Source organism: Hesperophylax consimilis, chromosome 28, assembly GCF_061612785.1.
Source record: "Hesperophylax consimilis isolate HC1 chromosome 28, BYU_Hcon_1.0, whole genome shotgun sequence".
Lineage (NCBI taxonomy): Eukaryota > Metazoa > Arthropoda > Insecta > Trichoptera > Limnephilidae > Hesperophylax > Hesperophylax consimilis.
The window spans coordinates 15,524,942-15,545,604 of NC_142863.1; the positions used below are offsets into that span (position 1 = coordinate 15,524,942).

Sequence of the window (20,663 nt, forward strand, 5' to 3'; positions counted from 1 at the left end):
TTTAATAGTTTTAGGAAAATTCAATATTTGGCAGGCAGGGGGTCTACGGAAAAAAATATATTTGGCTAGTGGTCTACGGGGCAAAAAAGTTTGGGAACCTCTGGTCTAGAGGTAGAGCTTTCTACTAGCAAGCCGAAGATCGTGGGTTCAAATCCCGGCGTGGGTGGTGCAAGTAAATTTGATTTATTTGTGTTATTTCACAATTAATTCATTCAAAAAAATAATATGTAGTATACTTGCGGCATGTTCCAGAGTGGAAGATACTCTCAGTATTGCCCTTTTGTAAGACCACCATCCAGAATTGAAACGATGCTTGAAATGGCTTTGGCCATGTTTCCCCACATTTCTCTTCCCCTCCCCTTTACCTTTTCCCTCACAACATAGTGGATGTGGATACATCATAGGAGATGACATAGTCTTCAGACGGTAGGGAGCATTTGGGACTCTTGTGCGGTATTCATATTAAAAAAACATGATGTCTAGAAAGTTGAGGTACAGGCGGTGAATCTATATCACACATAAAGAATCCAAAATAACTTATTTCCTTTTTTCCAACTGGGTTTGTAAATCAAAATGTCACATCAAGTATGGTATTGTTTTCATGTTGACCTTAACAAAAGTGTATTTTTATTGAATATTCTTGCCAGCTTCTACGGGTTAAAAAGCTGATATTGACCCTACAGCGAATGATTTTTTCAAATCGAAAAAGGTTATACCACAAAATCAACTCCAAAAACAAAAATAATTCAGTCGGTTTTCCACTTGAATTGAGTTTCTGGACATCGTGTTTAAATTGAGTGTGTTCGCCGGTGGCTTACCGCCACACTGGGCCTGTAGCATGGGCTCCAAGGTGCGCCAACTTCAAGTACTCACATGCACACAGAAGGTGCAAAACAGCCAATTTATTATATTTTTATACAAATATGGTAAAACCATAGACATATGAATATTAGTAGACCTGCCCTAAGTGATTAAAAGCGTATTATTCCCCACTCCCCATACCGGTTCCATTGGAGCCGGCTGGGCTCGCGTATGGCTTCCCGTGAATCTTGAGAATGTGACGTCATCATTCTTGTTCGAACTAGCGTCGAGCTATGGTCGAGGCATTTTATGAAATAACACGGCAACATAGTGGCTTGTGATATGAAAACTTGTAAAAATAGATGAGAAAAAGAGAATAAACCCAATTGTCGTATTACATTCCATATGTAAGCATCATTTTAAGCTTATTCACGTCGTATAATATGAATCAGTTGTAGAAACATATACTATCACATCGAGCCAACATTGGTCGAATGTAGCGATTCTCAAGTGTGCGCATCGTTGTTACTGGGAAGTAAATTATGAACACTTATAAAAGTGTCTTAACTAAATACGTAAACAAAATATTCGACTCTGAAAATAAAAGAATTTTTTTTTGTCGAATTTGGACTTCGCAAATTTGTTCATAACGTGGCGAGTAATTTGCGCTCCCATGTAAAAATGTCTATTCATTCAAAAGCAGATTTTACTTTTAAGAACTAAATGGTGATATTATAATGCGAGATGCCTATATACTGTCAGATTGATTTATTGACGAATCACAGTCAGCTTTACCCCCTTCGTTCTTCAACAGTTGATTTTACCCCTCACCTTTAATTTCTAGTCTATATATTCATATGTCTGTGGGTAAAACCCTATTTATCAACGAAACATCACACCATCGCCTTTACTATCTTTTCCAGAACAACTTGTACATGGAGTATCTTACTGTAATTGTCAGCATTTTGCAGTCATCGCTGGAGACCTGTACCCGGCGAGCGCTCGAAAGCGACAAGCCAGTGGTTAAAATCTCAAAATGTCAGCTAGCCCTAAGTTTTTCCCCATATTTTCAATACTTATGTTTGCTCCATATTGTCGACGAAGAAACAATACCGCCTAAGCAACCTAGTCTAAAAATCAGTCCATGAAATTCAATAGAGAAACGAAATGGCACACGGTGGCGAAATAGCAATACCTGACATCGGTTATGTTTTGAATGAAGTGCCTATCTCCAATACTAATCACAAATTAGTTTGACGTGCCGCAGCAAGCTGATACCCGATTTTTTTTCTCTTTGCACAATGATATTTTTGGCATTGCATGGAGCCGTCTATTCATGGACGGTATTATATACCTCAAAGAGGTTATTTCAAAATTGTATTATAAGATTGTCCCACCAGATTGGCAACTTGTTATCAGTTGGAATAATTCCAGGAGCTTATGTCCTGCATGACGCCATGTTTAGTGTATACATAATTCTCCACTGCGGTAATTAAAGTTTTGACCAAATACAGCAGGCTAATTTTGTAGTGTGTTTGTAATGTATATAAGATGTGAGTGTTCTTAAATCTGAACACATGGTAGTCCTGCAAGAGCATGAAATCTTTATTATAAACAGGCGTATAAATAAAAACAAATAAAATTTTACGCATTTTTATTTTATTTTTATCCTTATCACATAATGTACACCCCGACTACACATTAGATCATCTTTCTGACCAGACGGTTGATCTTGTCTTCCCTGTTACCAAAGTCTCCGCCTTCCACGTAGTGGGTGGTCTTCTTCCTCCATCCTCCGGTGGGGGTGTTTAGCTTGAAGGGCCACAGGAAGTTTGTGGCATACTTGAAACGGCTGCCCACTGTGAATACCTCGTGCACGAGGTCCTCCACGCAGATGATGTTGGAGCGCTTCAGCTGCTTCTCCACAATAGTGTTGGAGGTGATGGGGATGCGCTGGTTGTTCACCTTGGCGAAACCGCGCTTGTAGATGATCTGGAACAAACAAACAAATGTATGCATTATTAATACAAGCGTCTAAAACAAAGTCTTATAATGGAAAATCATTTCAATGGTCACATCAGATAGGGACGAAAGACATTGTCGAGTTGTCATCAATACAAAATTCAGCTGAACTATGTTATCATCACTGTAACCATTGTAAATTTAAATAAATATTATAACCAACAAGTGTTTACAAGATAGCACAGAATGTGTTTTGTTAAATAACACCAATAAAAACGAATGCTTGCCCCATTACATATTTATTTACTTGAGGACTACGCAAGATTTTCAGTAACCACATCGGTTTTGGAGATTGGGTTAGGTTGCAATTCCTTAGCAGTTCAGATGGTGGATAACCCTGTGGAAATGGTGCTTGTCTACCAGCCAAGACAGATTGAGTTCAATACTCATAGCAGGCACTGACGTACTGCCATTTCAAACAGTCATGTTTGTTAAAAAGGTCTGTACCATAAAAAATAATTCCAAGGTCTAATATAAGTGTAAATGAAAAGATAACGAACCTCCCTGACAGTCTTGAGGTTGGGATATCCCCAGGTGATGTAGGGCTCGCAGATGCGCAGCATGTTGAGGGTAGCCTTGTTGAGGCGCACAAACACACCATTGTTGATCTGACGCAGCCTGAAGAGTTGGAGCACCTTGCGGACCTGCACCACACACACAACAAACACAAGGGTCAGTAAAAGATTATATTAAAATGTGGTGTTTGGTTACAAATCAGATAGGAGCGAAAGACAATATGCAGTAACTATGTTATCATCATGATTGATTTTGGGCTTTATAAAGTTTCACATAATTTATAATATATTAGATAATCTTGCAAAGGAATAGATAAGGCCCTAATTGTATCAATTTATTTAGGTAATTATAATAATAATTGGATAACTTGTAGAGCCCCATTTCTGTGAAAAATCACCTCAAGGGCGCTTGTACAATTTATTTCCTAGGATCTACATTTGTTATTTAGAAAAGATACCAAAACATACTTACCTGGCAAGTCACTTCCGACAAACACACTTATATTAATATTAATGCTTTAATGTCTAGTGCACTCAGAAAGTAACAATAAAAATAAAGGCTTTATTTAATAAAAACATGTGCACACTTCATTATGAAACTTTTGTGAAAAATTACTCTAAAACCATTTGCAAATAAATTCATTCAGAATATCCAGCCCCAAATTCTTAACTTTATATTTTGGAATAACTTCCAAACTCTCTGGGATCACTCCCAGCAAAACCTGTATGAATTAACTTATACATGGCAAAAAATTTCCATAAAAGTCTTCACCACTTCATTCTCCTATAGCCCAGTTTGAAAACAAACCCACTGTGTTTTTGAACTTGTGTTATAACGTGCATCTTTACGAATGTTAAGTTGTCATGTTTACGTTCGCGAGAAAACTCCACTTAGAAAACTTATTAGAACGAAACAAACAGAAACACATGTGACATTGCTAGAATGCAGAGTGGACTAACCGAAACGTCCTTAAACAATAATGAACCCCGGTGACTGATAAGCTGGTGGTATGGTAACTGAGGGTGTAAGAATAAGAAAACCAACCCTTCGCATCTGTGTGTACAAAGCTTGGCTTCAGTCTAGGCGCGCGGCGGACTACTCAATTTGGCTTAAGAATACTGTTGAATTATAGAACTTGATTTTGTGCTTTCAACTAATAAAAATAACGGCAGATTATGGTAGCAGTCGGAAAATTGAACAGCAGATGGAGAGTGTACCGTAATTTATGGAAATTGGTAAAAAAACATGATGCAATGCTTATTGACGGTAACAACCTTGGAATGAATTGACAGCAGTAGTAGCAACGTTAATGTCGGAGGGTGCCCCAGTGGAAGAGGTGGATAGACTGCATGGACGATGATTGGAGTGGGACAGGAGGTGATTGAATGTGTGTTACCTTGGGAGCGAGCTGGTTGATACCCCTGATCCTGAGCACGAGGGCGAGACGCGCCTCCGAGGGGATGTAGAAGTTACCCTTGCGCCTGGCCTGACGCTGCAGCCTGATCTCTTCACGCTCCTTCAGGTTGTACTCCTTCACGTACTTCTCAGCACGCTTGAAGATGTCCTTGCGCTTCTTGGCGGCGCTGGTGCGGCGCTTGATTGTGAGCTGGAATTATCATTTACTTTCATTGAGAGGGTGTCCAACACAAAACAAATAGTCAAATATACCAATAATGACTCCTCAAAGGCAGTAAGAAGCTAGAATATAAAACAGTAAGTCCATTAACCGCCCTATGCATACGAACGTACGTAATACGTCCGTCAAAGTATCACCCAAACGCAACAAGCCGTATCACGTACGCTCAGGTACAAAAAAAACTTTACCGAAACCCACAAAACGTTCGTGCGCGTCAAGTTTGTTCCTGTGTCATCCGTTTAGGATTTCGAAGTCAGCCGAAGCAAACGGGTGAGTTTTCGTCACTCCCATACAAGTTACGTCGCTAGTCAGTGGTTCTCAACGCAAGTGGCGCAGTTTTTATAACAATATTATTACGTTACGTGTTTTTTAGTGAACTTCATGTGAATGTATGTCTATTTATTAGTGACTTTTATACCGTTTATGTACTTCGTGTTATCATAAACTGATTTTTTTGTGTTCCAATATGTCAAGTGAGAGTGAATATAAAAATATTAGCTCCTCCGGAAGTGAGACCACTATAAGTGAGGATTTTTCTACATCACAAGATGAACATGAAAGCGAAGTAGAAGACGTTCCTACAAGACTCTGAAATAGAAGTTTTGCAACCACCATTTGAATTTAGATCGACATGTGGCTTTCCTGAAGCACTCAATAATTGTAAAGATGAATATGAATTCTTCACCTACTTTTTTGATGAAGAACTGATGCAAGTGATAGTGGATCAAACAAATTTGCTGAGTAATTTAGCAATTCTACTTCACCTTGGACGGATGGATGGCACGAACTTACAAGGCTTGTCGAAGTTCGTGGCATCCAACAACAATCAGCGAAATGAGAATATTTTTTGCAATCATTTTAGTGCAAAGTTTGGTAAAGAAACAAGAAGAAAAGATGTACAGGTCCAAAAGTCCGATATTTGAGGCTCCATTTTTTGCACGTACCCTTTCATACAGGCGGTTTTTATTGCTAAAGAATTTTTTGCATTTTAGCAATAATGCTGAATACAACGAATCGACCCACCCCAATCCCAAACTGAACAAAATATGGCCTGTGTATCAATATTTGCAAAAAAATTTCAACAAAGATATATCCCCGAGAAAAATGTGACCACAGACGAAAGTTAGATGTTATACAAAGGACGTTTAGGATGGATACAGTACATGCCACTCAAAAGATGGAGATTCGGCGTGAAGACATATATGTTGTGTGAGTCCACCTCAGGATAAATATAGTCCACAATTATTTATATAGGAAAAAATACCCTTTTTGACCAGAGCTACAAACATCTTCCAGTCTCCTCCCAAGTCGTTATGTCACTAATGAGACCATTGCTCAATAAGGGGTACTGCCTAACAGACAATTTTTACTCGTCACCAGAATTAGCGGAGTTATTAGTTACAAAAAAAATCATAGAGTTTGTAGTGAAAAAATGGCCTAAGAAAAGGTGTTATGTTCATTTTGACCGCCCACCAACAATCGCTGGCTACCTCATATGCAGAATGTACCGAGATTATGTTGATTGACATATTATATTCAATACAAAATATTCAATAGAATATTATTACAAAAAATATTCGGTGACATCTTATGTTGAGAACCTCGGACTTACAAAAGGATATAAAAAGGGTCATAAATGAGTCTGTTGTCTAAAAGTAATGTCTGGTATGTTGAAAACAAGTATTGTTATTGCGAAATCTAATGAAAAAAAAACCCGATGTGATTTTACCTACATTTTGAAAAATAACCAAAAGGTAGGGCGGTTAAACTTAATTACTACCAGAAACAACTACTTATGTGGGGGGGGAGATAGTAAAAGATGCTTTAAAGTTCCTTTGTTCAATCGGTAGTTTCCTGTCAGTATGATCCGACATTTGTCATAAGGTTATTATAGGTTAAGAAATTTTAGGGAATACGCAAATTATTTGAACAATCCAACTAAGAAACCAATTATCTATTTCGAGAATGTTTTTTACATCTCCTTCAATGTAAATAGTTGTTTCTTGTAATAATTAAGTTAAAACGAAATGTTATTTCAATAATTTGTGCATATAAACTGTGAAACGGAATACCAATAAAAACTATAGTTAAAATTAATCTAGGTTCAGAACCATCACATGTCATTTTTGTTATTTGTTTTTGGGGTATTATGCCGTGTTGCGCTAACTCCTTCTTTAGCCAACGTTTCGGACAGCATTGCAGTGTCCATCATCAGGGCAGATGTGTTATTTATCAAAAATAACACATCTGCCCTGATGATGGACACTGTAACGTTGTCCGAAACGTTGGCTAAAGAAGGAGTTAGCGCAACACGGCATAATACCCCAAAAACAAATAACAAAAATACTTTTGGCCGTGAAAATCTTAAATCATATCACATGTCATATTTGACGGCAGAACAAAAACATTGATACTGTACCCCAGACCAGTTATTTCCTTTCCCATTGATAATGGACTTTCCACTTCTATGATTAACAAATTTAATGACAAGTTTTGCTTATTTATAAGGCATGTACTAGAAATCTATGCATTTATTTTAAAATTATTAAAACTTCTGAGAGGTTTATTCAGAATATCGCTCGCCAAACATTGGCATTGGGATTGTATGGCGAGCGATATGCTGAATTAGGCCAAGCCATGTTATCGTAATCTGTCAACATCATTAGTCTTTCTCAAACACAATAAACTAATCTAAAATAAGTATTTTTAAGATGTATTTAAAAAAAATATTAATAATTAGTACAAAAAGTGTCACAAAAAAAAGACATGTGGTTATTTCAATCTAAATACAAAAAAAAGTTTGTGACTAGTAATTCAACATGCGAAAGAGACAATACAGATTTCAAACAAGTAAAAAATATTCAAAATTCTTGAATACAGAGCTAATGTCAAGACATATTTTAACACATTATATTTGCATGAACACAATATGTGTCTAAATTGCGCAAATTGTCAAACTTTGACATTACCGTCACATGTTGCACACCTTGAATATTTATTGATAAATGCTTTATTAAAATTATTGGCTTTGTTTGAGCCCGAGTTGCACTCTAGTTGATTACTGTGTTAAAATCAGATAGGGACGAAAGACATTGTCGAGTTGTCATCAATACAAAATTCAGCTGAACTATGTAATCATCATTTTAAAATCACAGAATCAACACTAAATACTCCCAAACGTGTTAATGATAAACATACTATATTCATCTTGATTTATTTTATTTACCTGGACAAGCTTGGCGCGGTTTGTCTCTCTCCTTTTGCGGTGCTTCAGAACGGATTCTGGCACTGCTGGGAGCTTCTTGCCATCCTTAACTTCGTTCTTCTTGGCTTCAGCCTTGGCTGGAGCCTTGACTGTGGTGGCAACCATTATAACGTGCTGCAATAAATGAAAGCAATGAGGTTAGACATGGCCGACTCCTTTGACAGTTGTAGGTTAGGAGGCATGTTTACCTCAGATGCAACAAAACATCATGTAAAACACGACACTAATTAAAATCCCATATCCATTCGTGCAATTTACACTCGAATAAATGCACAAGAAACAAACTTGTAGCCTTACTATGCAAAATTATGACAACTGAATTCTACGGGAACACGAGTGCAAGGATGTTAAAAATATAAGTAAATGCGCTTCAATTCGAGTGAAATTTTAAACAATAATATTCAAAGGAGTATAAGGATGAATCAGGTCCACTATATTTCTCGAAAAAGTCCGAAGATTGCACTAAAAATACAATTATTTTACTCACCAGCGGGTAAAATCCTCGCGACACGTGTGTTAACAACTAAAAAGAACGATAGAGCAGATCGTCGGTATTTCCGGCGCTTTTGGCTGTTCGGAAATGCAAATATCTATGGTTAACAGTAGTACCTACTCCGACAATGAAAAAAAAAAGTTTTTAGGCTTTAATAAATTATCTTATTAAGTTATACTGAATCGTTTGCAATATTTTTACAATAATTTAATAAAAAACACATAGTTTTAATACTAAAAATTGTTACTGCGCATCTATAGTACACAAATAAAATAATCGTTTTTGGCGTACTTGGAAGAATTTCGAATTTTACTCTAAATATTAATAAATGCATCTCAAAACAATGGTATTATAAAGAATTTTTCGAACAATTCCTTGAGATGACATTAGATGAACACAATATATGGATTAAGCATTACTGTATAATAAAAACACGTAGAAACCGCATTTGTCGGAAGTGGAACATTTACGAACATTGTGCGGAAAATTCGAATATGGTATTTTGTGCAAAACAATATTTGATATCGTATTTTTCCGTGATAAAATAATTCTTGCTCCCACATTACTGTATATATATTGTAATAAACTGGATTTTTTTCTTTAAAATGGATAAAACTCTTGGAATACACATAGATTCAGGAGAATTGGACATATTTTTGTAGTAAAATGTATAAATCTTCTGGAAGAAAAGGATAATTTTTCAATTCATAAATAGAACATTAAATTACTCATTCGACTTAGTGCATCCATTTTAATGTGTTTTATATGGGTTGAATAGCACAATCGCTTCCGAAAAACTATGTCAATTAGCGGCTTTGGAAGGTGGCTAGCTTTCAGAAGAACTTATAAAAGATACCTGCTTAAGTGGCAAAGTTTGTGCAAAATAGTAAACAGGTATATTTTTGGTAAAGGTTACGAATTCCGCCTCACGGTAAATACGCAATATTTTACTTTCAAATAAATGGATTTAGCTTTATTAATTCAAAACATGATTTATTATGTCGGGGGAGACGGAAAAATACGCACTTTTAATTTTAATTTCGTTTATTAAGTCACTTACGCGATATGTCACACGAGATTTCAAAGAAACAAAATAATGTGACATTTGCCGGAAATACCACAACTAGTTATTTACCTAGCCAGTGCTCGGGTTAGGTTCAGTACCTACCTACGAACTAATTCAGTTAAAGAAAATAAAATCTTGAAAATATTAAATTAATGTATAAAACCTAACCTAATCTAACTGTGATTTTCTATAGCAAAAAAATGCCCCTTTAATAACGCCTGCTCGCGTCCCCTTTAGAGTTACATCCCAGTTTTCAAATAGTATGTGGGCTACGCTAGGTTTGTATAGACTTGTTTGTGATTTAATTCTAATACCTATTTTCCATGTTCTAACCTAACCTAACCTAAACTACCTAAACGGAATACGTTTAATCACATTTTATTCTATTTGTTTGTTATTCGGGTTATTTAATTTAATTATATGTTGATTATTTGTTATAAATAATACATTGACTTACATATTAATATTGATTAATTATACACGATAATATTATTTATTTTATATGGCAATACTAATTTTTTTTTGGTTGGCAGCAGCGTCTATGAAATATTTTGTAGGTATGAATTACGATATTATGAATATAATCCAACTCTTGATATGAATATAGTCGCTTTCGGCGGCGCCGCATACTAATTGACATATCGCGTAAGTGACTTAATAAACGAAATTAAAATTAAAAGTGTGTATATTTCCGTCTCCCCCGACATAATAAATCATGTTTTGAATTAATAAAGCTAAATCCATTTATTTGAAAGTGAAATATTGCGTATTAAGAGTGAGGCGGAATAGGAGAAAATTAATATATTTTTTAACACTTGTTAAAAAATATACCTGTTTACTATTTTTAATTCAATTCAATTTGTTTATTCCTTTAAAAACATTACAAAATTACATTTAAATTCGTTTTTAAGTACATATATAAAATGGTATTACATAATAAATAGAGCTTGCCTTTTAAAGGCAGCTTCACCTTCAGCTAAATATGTCGATATCCGAATTGATTCTGTTCAACAGCAAGACTGTTCTCCCCACCGGTATGACCATTGATAATTGTTTACCTTCTTCACTACTATTTCAGGGTCTGATGAACTTGTCGAATTTCACTGCACGCTGAAAATAGCAAAAAAAAAAAAAATAGCAGGGTTTCAACTACTAATTACTACAAGACAACTATTGTTGGGAGATGGTAAAAGATGCATTTAAGTTTAATTTTTTCTGAAAGATAGATTATTTATTAAAATAACTAAAGCTTAGGTACAACGTATTTTGTGAATATTTACTCAAACCCCCAACTCAAATAGTTGTCTCTATTAGACATTTACGTTGAAATCAAGTGTTGTTTGGTTAAAGAGCCTTTGCATTCAGAGGGATTCAACAAGTTTACCCAGGTTCCTTTACGAAGTTATATGCATTTCAATTTGGATGCAAGAGTTTTAAAATTTTTTTTGAGTCAGATCTGGAAATGTTTCATACTAGTAACCTTTTTTGCTGTGATTCATTCTCAACGAAAATTTTAGTTTAATAATTTACTATTCTGGTTTTCAGCTTTATCCAAAGCCATTCCACTATGGCATCTCCATTTTGGAGAATGTTGTGAGAAGGGAAGGAATGAGGAAGGAAGGAAGGAAGGAATGAGAAGAGGAAGCTACCTGAGTTTTACAGATCTACAACACAGAATTGACAATAAGAGTTATCATCCAGGCTGAAATGACGAGCAAATAGTGTCGAGGGTTCCCAAACTTTTTGAGGTTGGGAGCTACTTTTTACCCTAGTTAAGGTGGGGATTGATTTCCAAAGGGAATCTTACAAGAATTTTTGCTGTAACATTTTTAGTTCTTCAAAACTTTTGACCATTGCTGCTTCATTAATAAATCTAAAAATACACACATTGGAAGACAGGCGTAAAATAAACGACTTAACTTTTTTATTCAAAATTCGACTGTTGCGAACTTCTGTAACTCATAAACTTATGAATACCTACAATAACAACACGGCAAAATACACTATTCCACTGCAACACACATAAGCGCAATTACATTGTGAACTCCCCAATTCAACGGTTTCACACTATTAGAAAACAATACTTAGGTGATGTCGATATATTTCATATTAACTTTACGAATTTTGTGGATCACGTAAAAGATTTATTTCAACACTATTCCTAAATGGAAGTTGTATTTTTGTAAACCAGTCAAAAAGCTGTATTTTTTAATTTATGTTCTTGTCCTTTTTATTTTTGTTTCTTGCATATATTATTTCTTTCTCATGTTTCAAAATTGTCTGTCATCAAAATTGTACCATCTACATGTAAAAGCCCTCTGGGCGTTAAATAATACCAATAAAAAAAATAAAAAATGGTTTTGTTCAAAGGCAGATTTACACAGTGTGCAAAATTTCATCAATCTCGGAATAAAACTGCAGATTTGTATAAAAATCACATCCATGCCCCCTGCCTGGTGTACACACAACGAAATTTTCCTCTTACTGCGATGGTAGTAGGAAATTTTCAAATATTTTTAGGTTATTCGTAACCTGAGAAAGTTGCTTTAAAAAGAAAAAAATTGGAAATAATTTATGCAAATTCATTCCTGTGCAAGCAAGACATTCTCCAGTAAGCAACTAATAATTTGAGATATTATTATTGTTGTAGGCCCATTACAATTAAATCATCGGTAGACTGATTTTACAGCCATCACGGAAATTAAGGTTTACATAAATTATATACAGAATAAAGAATATTATTTGCAATTGTGATAAATATTTTTAATTTCTTAAATTTATTTGTCTGGTATAAAATGTTTCTTCGTGTAGTTTGGTCGTAACTCGACGACAGTCGGTACCCCCTCCATGCGATTTCTCCCTTTGTTTGATCTGTGATTCCAAATGCAGGTTAAGTGTGGCTATCCATAGAGGGGGACCAGTTCAGGGGGGCAGGGGCGTAGCAGACCAACGCGCCAGGAATACATCACCTGAAAATTGGTAAAGGGAAGAGATTAAAAAACTTTCTTCCTTTAAAAAAAATGGTGACTCATACCGTTGCATATCGCTGAAAGTTCCAAAAAAAGGAAGGTTTAATTTTTACTTCAAGGTTATGTCTGCCTTTATATGTATTTTCGAACTTGTTGTGAAATCCCTCTGCCTAGGTCTCGTCATATTGGTAAAATGCCAATGACATCTCGATAAAATCCCTCCGACAGCTCTCCGAGAACGACTCTTGTAGGGTCTTCTTTTAAATTTATAACATTGGCAATGTTCTCACGAAGATTCTGAAACCAAAACAACATGATAAAAGTTGAATAATTGAATTTCAAACCACACTCGATATATCTGGTCTGATCATAGATAATAGAAACAGAGAGATAGGCATGGAAGAGTGTCGGCTGTCGCTGAGGTACGACCAAACTGCACGACGGGCTATCAAAAAGGTGGAGCCAATGAAAATTATGCTTTTGGTGTGTAGGTGGTAACGGCGGCGGGGAGCCGCTGTGTGTAGATGCCCATCTCCTTCGTTTTTCTATTATCTATAGTTCTGATGATGGGACTAGAAGAGAAACTGTCTACACTAACAAATCCCCATCAAGCAGAACTGCTATACTGCTGTCATAAGTAAAAACATAGTGTGAAATAAGATATAATCATAATTTAAGAACACCGGTGTCGAGGGGATCAATGATACTAGAAATACCAGTAGAACAAGGATAGCATTCCCACGTGGCATCTGCATTTTAAAGATTGCGATGCATTTGTTAAGTTAGGGGAATCTATCAATGGACCGCCCGTTTCAACACAGAGTCGAGGGTTTTTTTCAGACACAAGTCAAATAAGTTTGGAAAACTCTGGCATTATTATGTATACTATCAACAAAATATTGTGCAAATTATAAATATTAATAAAAAAACAATGTAGGGAATAAATTATTTTTAAAAAATACCTGTAAAATCATGTAATCGAAGTGCGGCACAGCCTTGATAAATTTGGGAGAGTTGTCAATATTAATATTTCTGAAAATGTCCAGCAGACATCTATATACATCCCAGCAAATGTCAACATTTGTACTGGAAATTTTTACCTTGTCAAAATTTCCCTCAATTTTCTCGTTGCAAATTTCCACAAAATCATTTGCCACAGAAATTCGTAACGGTTTCTCTCGGTCGATAAAGTCACTACTGCAGATTTCTTCTTTTAACTTCACTGCCTCAGAATCAGATATATTTTTTAGGAAATTGTCAGCAAATTTTTCTGCACATTTGTTGAGAGTTTGAGGAAGTTTAATATAATAGGAAACTGTATCTTCGTTCTTTTTAATTCTTGCTTCAATATCAAAGAGTAAACCACAATTTTTTTTAGCTAAATCGGTTATCCTATCAAACAATTTTCGTTTGTTTGTAGTGATTAAAAGCATTCTTTTGCGAGGATTTGCAACAGGCAATTTTAAATGGTACAATGAATCGATAATGGCAGGTTTTGAAGGCATTATGCACCAAAAAACGTGCTGTTTATTGTATACGCCCGGTGTTAGAGCTACTAATTTAGTTTCAAGTAAAATGTGCATATATTTTTGGCTTTGTGAAACGGGCAGTGCTACTTTTAAATTTGTAGTTTTGTTTATCTGTAAACTGGCATTGTAAGAATCATAGACATTGTTTAATTTAATTTTAATATCCAAATGCCAGAGTTTATTATTATTTTTGTTCATGTTTTCAATTTTATCTTTCAAACATTTTGAAATCTCACATTCAACAACATATATTTGGGCATCTTCATTGCAATATTGTTTAGTGTTTTCTATAAGTACAATATCATTTTCATATTCCAAATTTGCAATGTCATATATTTTTACCGTTGGAATAAAGTGCTCCAGAATAGAATTCTTTTTCCTATTCAAAAATAAAGCGATAATATAATTTTCTTCTTCCATTATCGCACTTAAAATTTGTTCATTTTTATTTGTTTCTTCATGAATTGCGCTGATTATTTTCTTGGTATCTGTTAGATTCTTTGGAACTTCAAAGATGCTGTTTAATTCTGTTGACACCACGCACTCATCTAATTGAATGTCCACAGTGTAAATGATATTGTACATAGAAATACAATACGCTTTTTGAGTTTCTTTAATGTAGAAAAAATCATAAGGCATTCTTACGTTTAACATTTTGTGTTTAAGTTTAAAATCATTGGTGCTTGATTCAATTGTGGTATGCCATAACTTTTGTCCATCGGTGTATAGCACCGATTCATTGATAAAAATTATCCGTTCTATCGAGGAGTTTAAATGAATTATGTCGGATGCAAGACATCGGTTGATGATGTCACAGAATATGATAATAATGGATCCAGTTGTTAAGCTCAGATATATTCTAGAATTTGATTCAATGTGCAAATTTTTGATAGGAAGAGGACTCGCTATCAGAACCGATAGATTAAGGATTGTTTTCGACTCACCATCCAAAAGTACCCAATACAGAACATTGTTTTTCGTAATTAATAATAACAAAGATTCGAGAATTATTTGCGATATTTCAATATGGAACACACTGGATATAAAGTCAATGGAGAAGTATTTCAAAGGTTTCACCTCCATTTGGATTTCATCAACAAGATCGTTGCAATTCAATTTGATTTTATATGTGTCTCTAACTTTCATCTTTGATGTACCAATAATAGTATAAATATAAAGGGTTGTGTAGTTTTCTTTTTTAATTAGCACAAATATTTCTTCATCGTTGTGGTGTACTCGTAAAACATGTTTCGCAATAGTTTTAAATTCGAGTGTTTCAAGTGGTTTTACTTGATTTTCTCGTTTCCTTAAAATGGTGAAGTGTAACAAGCAGTCTTCATCCAGGCAAAGGAATATATTTCTGGACAAATAGATATTTTTAATTATGAACTGAGGATAGTGAAGAGCTTGATTGATTGACAAGTTTTTAACTTCTTTAACCATGATGGTGAACTTATTCCACAGAACCACGATGAAACTATTGTTGAACTCGAAGTTTAACAGTCGCAATGGTAAATATGTTTTCTCTCGGATCTTGTAACATTCTAGGAAATTGGTGGGAATGGCTACATCTTCTTCGTAATCCATTTTATCAAACAAAACGCGCAACACAATATCAATAGCTGTCAACGCTGTCAAATTCAATTACCGCCATATTTTTCTTCTATGACCATCCATAGATATACCAATCACGACCATACCATAATGCAAATTCTTTTCTTATATACTTTTTGTTCAGTTCTTACCTACATATTTTGAAAATAAAACATGACGAGCATGACTGAGAGGTTTCAAATAATTTTAAATTTTGCGTGAATGTTCATTGCACATGAGATTCGGAAGATAGGTTGTAAATAAAGGGTATTTGATATCCACGAAGAATGAAGCGCCAGTCACCTGTCAAAATATTTATTTCACTCGACTGCTATGTTTTTCCAGAAAGTCTTAATATTTCCAATCGTTAACATAATATGTATGCGTAATATAGTCTTTAGCTCAAACACAATCTTCTAGTCTTAAAAAAATCGGTAGATATTTCCATAACCGCTGCACTTTTAATAGAAATATTATGAAAATTATACTTCATTTCAACTAAATTACTATAAGAAAAAAAACGATTTACGTTGGGATAGATGGTAAAAGATGCCATTACAAAAAAAATTAAAAAAAGTTCAAATTTATCTTGCAAAACGATCCCTTTGCCACCATTTTGCATGGATTGGCACTTGCGAGAGTTTTGTTAAAATCTAAATATGCCCACATTACTCAATGAACTAAGAACGTGATAATTTATTTTATGCATCTAAATAGTTTCTTGTAGTAATTGTTGAAAAAGTGTAATTCCCAAAATCTGTGCCTAAAACTGTAGCAGTTAGGGAAATAATAAAATTACCAATAAGTGTTCCACGTGCATCTTTAAAAAAATATAAAAGCTCAGTCTTGCTCTTGCGATGGCAAATCCGGGGATGAAATTGTGGCAACAAATATTTTTCAGGAATAGTTCTTAACTAAAACTGTGTAAATTTATTTATATTTAGATATTAGCAGCCAGGTATGTAAAGTATTATGCTATCTTGCTTTAAAAGTTAACCCTTTCATACCTGTATGGGCAATATGGCAGTCATAGAACATATTTATTAAACTTGATTTTTCATGCAGTACCTACTTTAGAAGTTATGGTAATTATTCGGGCCACGCTTAATACGATTTTTGTTTAAATAAAACCTACTAATTCACCTTAATTACTATAAAACGAAACCATCTGCACATATGATTGGGAAAAAACGTTTATTATAGCCACGCATGTAGTATCAGGAATACCAACATGAAAATATTGTTGATATATATATATAATTTTTTTAATTTTCTGGATTCTTATTTGGCATGAAGTGATGAATCATTTAAATTTACTGAATTTAAAGTTAATGTTCTTTATACAAATAGAACGGCGTCATTACACCTCACAATTTTACCTCATATGGGTGTTTAAAATGTTACCTAAAAAAACTATTAAAATTGCATGTTTTTGCATCATCAGCAGCATCAAGCTTCAGCATCAGCAGCCATATATTACATACATGTCTGTTTGTGTTGTGTTGGGACTATTGGGAGTAGGAAGGAGTCGGCTATGGCCTATTCTTAGGAATACCTCTGCATTTGTCTGTTGTATTAAGGGAAACCATAGAAAACCTTAATCAGGAGAAATATTTTCTAAATAGATATACAAACATTATATAATGGGATGGAAGTCGGGAGATTGGAAATACCTACTGCTCGTTGCTTATGCGTCCACGTCTAAATCTGGTATGTGCCAGATATGATCTAAGTCCACCAGGTAAGGTCGCTAGGTGAATTGTACTGTCCGATTTCTTGAATGTGTTAATTATTGTGTAAAAATTGGTAAAATTTGGTCAGTCTGTGTTTGTACTCATATAACGTAGGTATTTCTTCTCGGTCGTGTAGTTTTGAGTTGAAGAAAAATATACTTGGAAAATGGGCGGTGAGCCAGATAAGGTTGGGAACCTCTGGTCTGGACAGTTCACACAACGTACAGTACATATTCCCTAGCAAATAAATAATTAAACCATCAAAAGTTTTAAATAAAGCATAGGTATATACCAGTAGGTATATGATAATAATATTTCTATAAGTGTTCAACTATTCCTTGATACTTGTTTGCACTTGTCTAACAAATGCGTGGCACGCCTCTGGGAGTTAGGACGAGACTAACCGTGTGTGTAGAAAATGTTGGAGATACAGTGGGATGTAAGTAAATAAAAGGTATAATATTATTTTAGAATGTTTTTTTTTTACTATTTATTTTAAAAAAGTTAATGACCAACCAAAATGCTTCCAAAAATGAAGATTTACCTTTTTTAGCATTTTTTCTGTAAATGTCCGCAACAGGGTCGAACCGGCCCGGTCTAAAATATATTAGTAGAACAAAGTTACACAATACAAACATTTTTAATTACAATATATTTAATGTATTATTGCCCAGTTCCAGCTGTAAAACAAAGAATGTGCAAATACAACAATCAATTATTCAAATAATAATTTCAGTTGTCTGTGTCCTGCGTAACACTGATTCCCACGCAAATTTGCTTTGAATTTAAGAATCATTGTAAAAATTGGAACTGTTTGTGTGAACAGTTCAGAAAAGCAATAAAGCACCAACCTGTTATATTATATTTTTAACAGAAAATTACAACAATCAGAACAGATTTTTCAAGAATTTTTGTCCCCATTAAACCCATTATTTTTACGGGTCTGCTCTACTATATAATTATAATTTCCTTTGTGAGTGCATCCTCCGTAGAGCGTGATCATTTCAAAATTGTAACCAATGGGTGTGTTAAAAAAATCCAGGCAAGTGATTATGTAGGTAGGTACCTAAATATAATATATTTATTTCATATGTTTCACTTTGCAGGCCATTATTCAGGTCAAGTTACATCTTGTGATTTTTCCCAGGTAATTGTAAAAAGACTGAATCAAAAATGTGCCTAAGACATGTGTGGCTTAATAATACATACATTAAATTTACTTTAGAAAAGTACCATGACAGTTTTTGCATTGGAATTGGCATTGTCTATATCAGAACACGATTCTTTCTCAGGCTCGGAAGAAAGCTTACTCTTTTTACAATAATTTAATTTGATGTGTTTCGTTAGATCTGTTGTTCTATAGAAGCCTTTAAGGCACAACGGACAAAAGTCAGTGAAAATTTTAATGTGAATTTTTGTTACGTGGTAATCCAGCTGCAACTGAGTACAGAAGGCGGCGGAGCATTCATTATAGGTGCACACATATTTAGATGCGTTTACATGCCGCACACTATGAAGGCCCAGATTTCTTTTGGTTGTAAATTTCTTATTGCAAGTTTGGCATTCAAATGGACGCGTTCCCGTATGCACCATCATGTGTTCTCCCAAATTGATAAAGTGTCTGTTGCACTGTTCACAAGTTCCGGAGAGTTCTGAGTGTTTGGATTTCAGGTGGTTAGCTAGGCTTTTTGAGAATGAGAATGTGGCACCACATTTGTCGCAAGAGTGGGGTTTTTCTAAGGTGTGCACGCAGATATGATGTTTTTTTAAAGCGCAGAGAGACTTGAGGCGCTTCTCGCAGATATTGCATTGGTATTTCTTCTCGTCGGAGTGAGATGCGACGTGTATTTGCATGGACGAGGAAGAGATGAAGCGCTTTCCGCAGATGTGACAAGCGTGCGGACGCTCTCCGGTGTGGAGTCTGGTGTGCGCATTTAGCGTGCTGACTTGTGCAAACTTGCTGGGACAGTACGTGCACTGGAATGGTTTTTCCTTGGTGTGTACGCGCATGTGAATGATGAGGTCCTTTTCGTGGCGCGCCGACCTGCCGCACACGTCACAGATAAAGTTCCTTCGTCTCATTCGTTTCTCGCCGCCGTGCAGTCTGAGGATATGCTCTCTCATTGTGCCCTTTTGGGTGAAACACTTCTCGCAAGTGTCACACTTAAATGGCCTCTCGCCCGTATGTCTCCTAGCGTGGATTATTAAGGCAGATTTACTTGGAGTCGTCTGCCCACATTGGTCGCACGTCAAAGAATCATCACTCTCTGAAATTGTTTTACTAATTGTTCTTTTTGATATTTTTGTTGATTTTTCACTTTTACTCAACTTTTTACTATTTTTTCTTTTTGAAAGTTTTTGCAACCTTCTTTCAATTCTACTTTGTTTAGTGGAGACTTTCTCTTTATGCTTTTTTCTAACCTTGATACATTCCTCATCATCATAGTTCCCAGGAGAGTACGTATGATCGTCTAAGAATCCCATCTCTTCCTTTTTTATGTTAGTAGTTAGAGCACTGAGAGGGAGATCCTCTTCTGTCTTAATATCAGATTGTTCGTCGAATATTTTCAAATATATATCGAGCACTTCTTGCAGTTTAACATTTGATAAACGAACCTTTGTAACAAATTTAATCACAACCGTCAGCTCGGTTAAACACTCTTCACAAATTATGTTTGGTAGGGCATCATTTTGGATAATTTCTAATCCGGTGTACTCATTTATAAGATCAGCATATTTCTTGTTGCCCTGTTGTTCATATATTGAAACACCTGTTTTGTCTGTATTTAGACAAATGCGACAAGTAAATTTGTTCCCACCAACCATCATAATACTTCAATAATTCAACAAACTGAACAAATCCTGCAAAAGCACAACAGTGAACGGGCTTAAAAATATTTTACCATTCTCATATTCATAAATATACCACTCTCTCATATTTAACTTTGACGTTTGGGAAAACATTGACCATAAAGAAACAAAGGGTATTAGCCATAAAACCACCCACGTATTAGCCGTCTGTGGTAATTTTTGTTCAATG

The 20,663-nt window shown here is 35.1% G+C and overlaps 3 protein-coding genes and 2 non-coding genes across 5 annotated transcripts; all 5 read right to left on the reverse strand.

Annotated features, from left to right (window-relative positions):
* Positions 1–2,440: 2,440 nt before the first annotated feature.
* On the reverse strand, positions 2,441–8,822 carry RpL7 (ribosomal protein L7). The gene is made up of 5 exons (XM_089648796.1): positions 8,728–8,822; positions 8,202–8,354; positions 4,736–4,945; positions 3,324–3,467; positions 2,441–2,793 (listed from the first exon to the last, which is right to left on the reverse strand). The coding sequence occupies exons 2-5, from the start codon at positions 8,343–8,345 to the stop codon at positions 2,503–2,505; spliced, it is 789 nt and encodes a 262-aa protein (XP_089504922.1). The 5' UTR covers positions 8,346–8,354; positions 8,728–8,822; the 3' UTR covers positions 2,441–2,502.
* On the reverse strand, positions 2,871–2,956 carry LOC149410252 (small nucleolar RNA snR60/Z15/Z230/Z193/J17). Its single transcript, XR_016305077.1, has one exon. It is a non-coding gene; the product is annotated as a small nucleolar RNA snR60/Z15/Z230/Z193/J17 (small nucleolar RNA).
* Positions 8,040–8,125, reverse strand: LOC149410253 (small nucleolar RNA snR60/Z15/Z230/Z193/J17). The gene has a single exon (XR_016305079.1). It is a non-coding gene; the product is annotated as a small nucleolar RNA snR60/Z15/Z230/Z193/J17 (small nucleolar RNA).
* A 3,766-nt stretch (positions 8,823–12,588) lies between the features above and the next one.
* Positions 12,589–15,942, reverse strand: LOC149410254 (uncharacterized). The gene is made up of 3 exons (XM_089648620.1): positions 13,731–15,942; positions 12,882–13,065; positions 12,589–12,768 (listed from the first exon to the last, which is right to left on the reverse strand). Exons 1-2 carry the CDS (start codon positions 15,882–15,884, stop codon positions 12,949–12,951), a joined length of 2,271 nt encoding a protein of 756 aa, XP_089504746.1. The 5' UTR covers positions 15,885–15,942; the 3' UTR covers positions 12,589–12,768; positions 12,882–12,948.
* Positions 15,943–18,141: 2,199 nt separating this feature from the next.
* LOC149410255 (zinc finger Y-chromosomal protein 1-like) lies at positions 18,142–20,642 on the reverse strand. Its single transcript, XM_089648847.1, has one exon. It carries the CDS (start codon positions 20,450–20,452, stop codon positions 18,845–18,847), a length of 1,608 nt encoding a protein of 535 aa, XP_089504973.1. The 5' UTR covers positions 20,453–20,642; the 3' UTR covers positions 18,142–18,844.
* Positions 20,643–20,663: the final 21 nt, after the last annotated feature.